Source organism: Monopterus albus, unplaced genomic scaffold, assembly GCF_001952655.1.
Source record: "Monopterus albus unplaced genomic scaffold, M_albus_1.0 scaffold3.1, whole genome shotgun sequence".
Lineage (NCBI taxonomy): Eukaryota > Metazoa > Chordata > Actinopteri > Synbranchiformes > Synbranchidae > Monopterus > Monopterus albus.
This window is the reverse complement of record NW_018127883.1, coordinates 1,234,641-1,242,063: the sequence shown is the minus strand read 5'-3', so window position 1 is coordinate 1,242,063 and position 7,423 is coordinate 1,234,641. Positions and strand designations below refer to the sequence as shown.

Below are 7,423 nucleotides of genomic sequence, written 5' to 3'. Positions count from 1 at the left end.
CTCTCTCTCTCTCTCTCTCTCTCTCTCTTTCTCACACACACACACATACACACATGATCTGATGCCACCATGATTGTGTAATTATCTGTAAGAAATTGGAGACAACTCTTCACATTTTTCACATCTCACCTGACTGACAGTGATTTCATTGTCGTGGTTAGGTTATAATGGGAGAGTAAGTGAAGGCTCAAGAATAAGTGAAGCTGTCTGACACTGCTTGTCCTAAATATATCATTCATTTGACATATCTCCCTCACTGTTGGAGGACGTGAACACCGGCTGTTTAAACAGGCCCTGCTGTATGCATCATGTCACCCAGGTCTATAATAAGTAATATAAATTATACTTACTGTGTTAGTTTTGGTTTCTGCACTGCATCTATAGTGTGAAATGGGCTTATGATGCACTAATGGTTTAGTTTTGATATGAATAAAAACAAGATTCTAGATTGATTTAGCAGAAAACACCAGATACTGAAAAGAAACAGATTTGATATAAAATATAAAGAAAATAAAAGGACTTAAACATTATATGCTAATTTTGAGCAACAGTGCAAAGTGATACTGTCTTTAGTTGTCAAATAGTGACACCTGCTGGATGATGGTGATCAAACCATGTTCCTTTGGCTACACTTAATACTTCATAAAGAGTACAGACAGGGGACAAATTAAAATTTAGTTTGTATTGATGGTGCTTTTTTCAGAATATAATGTATAATTTTATGTTAGACAGTTAGATCCACAAATAAATGTCATGAAATCAAATAAAAACATCTAATGTATTCACAGATATATTAAACTACAGTTGCGCTTAAATTTATTGTACAAACATCCATTTGAAATATTTCTTATCCTAACTCATAGCCAAAAGATAACTGTGTTTCCCTCAGTTGAGTGAAATATATATAGGCTGTGTACTGTGTAAAGTCGAACTGTAATACTGTTTTTCAACACTGAAAAGAAAGTAAGAATAAAACGTTGTACTTGTCCACTGCCCACCTCCTGTGTGACAAATCAGTGTGCTTAGACCACAGTGACATACATCTGAATCTCTTCGCCAAGGCCATATATATGCCACAAGCATTGAGATCTAAAAATGAGCCTCAGTGTTAAACAGTATGGGATGTTTTCAGAAAAAAGTTTTAAAGCATAGTGTTATTAACAAAATGTTGTTTGGGATTTTAAGATTCTTGTGGTGTCCCTTAAGTTTCTTGGTGTTTTCTGTTCTGCTTAAACTTAAAGTTTGACACAGCTGACAGTTTTCATATACAGCAATCGATGTTTTAGATACATTTATGTCCAAAAAAACAAAAAACAAAAATCCAGCCTTACCTTTTTAAAAACCTCTACTCGCAGTCTGTTGGTTTGTGATACAGCCCTCTTTTTCTCATCCTCCTTTTTCTTTGTCACCTCTGGCAGCTTGTTGTAAATCCTACACCACAAATTCATACAGGGCAGGAGAGCATGAGCATGGTATAAGACATCTAAGGGTGGCTGAGCTATGCCAGTGGACTGGCATACCGGAGACAAACTATTATCTAGTGAGACCAGAGTTGGTGAGAACCTGGATCCACTGATAAACAGGCCTCACATAGACTCTGTTTTTACTACCACAACTACAGGCAATTTGTTAAGAAGATCCTCTAAGTCAGATAGTGTTGCTCTTAAAAAAATTACAATGGCCAGCCATCATCTGATCAGGTGTGCCTTTCCAGATAAGGAAAGAAAAAAAAGAGATAAGGTATACAGAGGGCAGCTCATACCGCCAGTCAAAGCATTTGGGCATCAAACATTTACTGTATTGTATACATACAGTATCTGGGTATGCAAATGTGCACTGTGTTTGGGCACAAACCTGCATGCATAGCAAGACAAACAAGCTAGACACACTGTGCTGAGAAAAAAAGAGGATAGACAGAATGACGTGTTTGGCCTGGAGAACTCACCGTCTGGACCTCAGCTGCATCTCTCTGCCTGATATAGACCTTTCTCTTGGCTTGAAAAGGTTATCTAGGACACACACACACACACACACACACACACACACATACACAAGCACATAAGAATAACAAATTAGAATTAATATGTAAATTGTTCTTGACTATGTAAATGAAGACATGACTGCTCTTTTTCAGACCGTTACACGCGTGTATTAAAACACACACTCATGCACATGCACATGTATGAGGACTTATGAGACATACATCATACAGAATCATATCCAGTCTTATTAAGGCACTGCACTTTTTTCCTGACTGCCTGTTGCTCAGGTCAACAGCACCAAGAGCCTTTGTTTATAATGAGACTTCAGTCAGAGACTAGTGTGAGCTAGTCAAGTTTCTTTAGTCCATCACTTGGCCATGACCTTCTTAAAATGTAAGAGGAGTGATTCAGTTACCTGAGGTACATATCAGGCCCCCCTACTTTATAAATGTTTTACTAGAGGGTCAAGCAGTCAGGTGCCCAGTGCTGCAGGACTTGCTGTGAAGAAAAAATCCTGTAAATAATCTGCCGAGTTGACTGTGTGAACATGTTGCAGAAGCACAGATGTACTGTGCACATTGTTATGAAAATTTACTACATCTTTACCTTTAAAATTACAGACAATCTCTGTCTTGCTAGATTTTTAACAAATGTTGATAGGCATTTTGCAAAGAAATATGTTTTTCTAATCAGCATACTGCACTTCACATCACATCTAGGCCTCAGTTCTTATGCTTGATCTCATTTTATCAATTAATATTTATGATATTTTCTTTTTCTGATATGGCACTGTATATAAATGCTTGATGCATATTTTGACTTTGTGTGGCTGAAGTAGAAAAGAAGACATTTAACGGATGCATATATTCTAGACATGTTTGGTCTCAACTTGTGTGTATTCCTCACATACAGCCTTAGAGAAAACACCAACTGATCTGCAATACTAGATAATGGCCAGCAGAGAGCAAAGTTGGATAAATGCCACTAGGTGAACAATATGTAAAACCCTCCTTTCTCACCCCCCAAACCTTGTGAAATTTATGAGGTTAGTATTGTAGTATTTGCTGGGTTAAAAAGGGTCGGGTCCCATTTTATTTCCACACACAGGTGCAGCCACACAGCAACAGAACACCTTCATTGGACAACCCCACCAAAACCCCTCTGAACTGTATACGCACTGTCCCAGGCATCGTGGGGCATCCCACTAAGTCTCTCTCGGCTCTCCTAGTGCCACAATGTAAATTATTTGAGAAGCAGTTCATAATTTGTTGTGAAGCCAAATAATTCAATATGGCCACAAGTTCTTTATTTACATTTTTCCCCAGGGGTTTGACAAAGGTGTTGGTTTCAGAAGTGATGTCACAACAGACTGCTTTTGACTGACTCGGGAGCTATGAGCTCAAAGACTGTGACTTGCTCCCTGTTGTCACCAGGGCCAATGCTACACATAAGTCCCATGATCTTCTGTCATATGACCCACAGTTGTTGTTATGTCACTGTTAATCATTTGTGGTCTGACAGCAGAACTGAAACCTTGAGAATAATTATTTATAATTCTTTACTAACTCTGGTCTCACATATCAACTTCTGCATTCGGCAGAGGTATTTAGCTTACCACTAAGTGGATCTGGTGTGGTGCAATTTCTCTTTTGTTTGCCTCTATCCTCCCTGAGGCCCTGCAGCAGGTCTGGATTGGAGTCCTGCAGCGCTCTCCTTCTCCTGGCCTTCTGCTCCAGCCTCCTCACACGACCTTGTGATCGGCTGATGAAGTCTGGCCTGAAGAGCTCCAAAGCCTCCTGGGGTGGTGTGAGGGATATATACAGTAAGCTGCATGTTGGTGGGAAGAATACAGTACAACTCCTAGAAAATATCCTTAATCTGTTCCTTAACCTTAGAGAATCCTTCACACAGTGTTGTTACAGCTAGAAGGTATAGGAAACATGGTAATACTATTCTCAGTTTTAGTGGGGATAAAGGTCAGAGAGCCTTACTCACAGGGGGATTATGAGTCCTTTGGAAAGCCCAAACCTTAGTGGATCTTTACAGCTCTCAACACTGAGATAAAACCTCTCAAATTAACTGGTAGAAAGACAAATAAAATTACATTAAAAAAGAAAAAGGAAAGGTAAAAGTGAAATTACCAAAGATTTTTATTCGTCCTTTACTTGGTAAACACTAAAGCAAAAATCTTCTGTTGTGTTTATTCCAGCAATAAACACTTTAGGATTCTCTGTGTGGGAAATCTTAACTGAAACAGTCTAATATAATATATCAGCTGTAACGGTTCCATATGGCACATACAATCCATCAAGTCCTCCATGCTAAATGACATTATGGACTGCACTTATATAATGCTCCTCTACCTTAACTGGACAAAGTGCATTACAGATACACCTATCCATCCATTCACCCACACACACACACACACACACTTGTGACGGTGGCCTGGCCACTGGGACCAAATTGGGGTTCAGTGTCTTGTCCAAGGACACTTCGACATGTCGACTGGGGAGAACAGGAATCGAACTGCCAACTCTGTCCGAATGACATTTCGATGTCCTGGCTGTAGATCCTAGTGGTGTGGATCAGTGAGTCGATGTCTTGTTCACTCCTGGCATACAGCTTGATGTCATCCATGTAGAGGAGGTGGCTGATGGTTGCTCCATTCCATAGTCGGTATCTGTAACCGTTCTTGGTGATGATCTGGCTGAGGGGGTTCAGGCCTATGCAGAACAGCAGCGGGGACAGAGCATATCCTTGGTAGATACTGCACTTGATGTTGACTAGTGCAATTGGCTTGAATTTGGTCTTTAGGGTTGTTTTCCACATTTCCATTGAGCTCTTGATGAAGGCTCTTAGAATCCTGTTGATGTTGTACAGTTCCAAGCATTCCACGATCCATGTGTGAGGCATTGAGTCATAGGCTTTCTTGTAGTCAATCCAGGCAATGCACAGGTTGATGTGCCTAGTCTTGCAGTCTTGAGTGACTACTTTATCAACCAGTAGCTGGTGCTTTGCTCCTCTGGTGTTACTACCAATTCCCTTCTGGGCGCTGCTCATGTATTGAGCCATGTGCCTGCTCATCTTAGCTGCTATGATGCCTGACAGGAGCTTCCATGTTGTGCAGAGGCAGGTTATTGGGCGGTAGTTGGATGGTACTGCTCCCTTCTGAGGATCCTTCAGGATCAGGACTGTCCGGCCTTCAGTTAACCACTCAGGGTGGGTTCCATCTATTAGTAGCTGGTTCATTTGTTCCGCTAGGCGCTCATGGAGTGAAGTTAGCTTCTTTAACCAGTAGGTGTGGATCATGTCAGGGCCTGGTGCTGTCCAACTCTTCATACTTGAGACTTGCTCTTGAATGTCTGCCATTGTGATGATTACTGGGTCTTGTGCAGGGAGGTTGCTGTGGTCTGCCCTCCGGTCCCCCAGCCACTGGGCATTGTTGTTATGTGATGCCTCCTTCTCTCATATGCTCTTCCAGAACTGTTCGGTCTCCAGCCTTGGTGGGTCTGCTCTCATGTTATTACCCTGCCACTGAGAGTACACCTTGGATGGCTCAGTGGAGAACATTTGGTTTTATTTCTTAGGTACCCCTTTCTTCATCACGCCTTTCTGCAATTCTGATAGCTGGCTAACTTCTCTCCGTGCTGTCTTGAGAGTGGACGTGCTTCTCCTACAAAGAGGGAACAAACACCTAATACTGCCCCCGGAAAGCTGCGCTTGTAGCCACACTGCGTCTTTGTTCTAATACGAACCAACCAACTCTGAATTCGCATTAAATATGTCTACTATGATTTGTTGTCACACCCCTCAGGTTATAATGTATGACCAACACAGAATAAGTACGAAACTCGATAGCAAACGGGATCCCGAGGACTTGATTGCAGTCACTTCAAGCCTGATAGTTTGCCTCAGCAGCACACTTAAAGTAGAAGCCCCTCGCCATCATGGTAACAATCATAAACACACAGTTACAGTTATAGAGCTACCCACCCATCTGCCCATATCGATACTGGGGCTGGGGCCACACCCAGCTGACATTGGGTGAGATGCAGGGGGTTACACCCTGGACAGGTGTAAAAGATTGTGGTTTAGGTTAAAATAACTACTTCCTTAAAGTTACAGGACCCTCATTGCCATGGTTACAATAATAAATATTTAGTTATGGCTGTGAAGCATTATTCACTAATATTGAGTGGTATATCTCATAATAGAAATAATAAAATTGTATTAAATCTGTATAAAAATGTGACTCCTACTTTGAGGCTGAGAGTCTTGAGTGTCCCTCCCAGAGCCTTCAATTGGGAATGAAAACAGGGCTTATGCAAAGCTGAGACTTTACAAGGTTCTGAAGAACTTGGATGTTCTTGTTGTTCCTGCATCTTGCCACTCACTTCATCCTTGCCCCATGTTCCGGAGTCCACTTAGGAGACGAGAGGGGGGAAAAATAATTGTAAAATGTTATTTGGCAAGTCATTTTGTTACCATTTGGTGTTGCATAAAAGATGTAATCTAGACAATTGTATTCTCTCATGCTTTCATAAAGAGGAAGAGTTATAGTCTTCACATGCTTGAGTTAGCATTTATGATCTGGAGAAGCAGGGAAATGAGCAGACCTCCAACCGACCCTAACACACCCCCATACACACATGCACACATAAAGGTACACTACCCTGACAACTCATAAAGAGAAAGGATTCAGAGTGTGGCCTATGAATAATGTAAAAGATGACAATGCATCCGCCCTGCACCTGTAACACAATTCCTCTACCTTCTGTGGAGTCTATATCCCCACTGAATACGCTGCCATGAACATGTGGCTGTACAGTAGGCAGAGCACATGGAGCACAGACAAAACTGTGTTGTCTCTGGACAAGCTATTTCTACAAAACAGGACTTTGTTTTAGATAATGGAATAAATTAACTGAGTAGAAAATAAATGATGTAATGAGTAGAAAAACTGCTTAATTATTAAAAGTGTTGTGTTGTATTTTTTGAGACAGCAGGCAGCTAAGACTGAATTTGCTTCAGGAAGTGACTACAAGCTTTCAAGTCTTTTTTAGCTACTGTGGCAGTAGTGCACAGGCCTCCTTACTGCAGTACCAAGTCTTATGGCTCACTGCAATATCAGTAAATTCATTCAACTTACCATTTTTGCCACTTTCTGACTTAAAATTAAACAAATACGCTTCAGGAAATGGAAAAAGTACTAGCTAGCCAATTTCTTGGCTGTATCCAATGACAGCAAAATGAGATATAACCTGTTAAGTACCTTTAGAGATGCTTGCAAAACTATCCTACGTATTGGTCAACATATCAACACTGTTGCGTTGGGACTTGGAGGTTCTATTACAGTAGCTTCCATTTTTATAATTAATAAAAAAATCTCCTCAGTGTCAAACCATAATTATAAATAATAATTTAATCATAAATAAGCATAA

The 7,423-nt window shown here is 40.8% G+C and overlaps 1 protein-coding gene across 1 annotated transcript in view; it reads right to left on the bottom strand.

Annotated features, from left to right (window-relative positions):
• Positions 1 to 7,423, bottom strand: part of LOC109961658 (centrosomal protein C10orf90) — a 10,188-nt gene that overhangs the window by 1,772 nt on the left and 993 nt on the right. Inside the window, exons 2-5 of the mRNA XM_020602668.1 lie at positions 6,242 to 6,405; positions 3,598 to 3,778; positions 1,946 to 2,009; positions 1,332 to 1,431 (exon numbers count right to left, since the gene is read on the bottom strand). Of these exons, the coding sequence (XP_020458324.1) occupies positions 1,332 to 1,431; positions 1,946 to 2,009; positions 3,598 to 3,778; positions 6,242 to 6,405 (509 nt within the window). The remainder of the gene's footprint in view (positions 1 to 1,331; positions 1,432 to 1,945; positions 2,010 to 3,597; positions 3,779 to 6,241; positions 6,406 to 7,423) is intronic.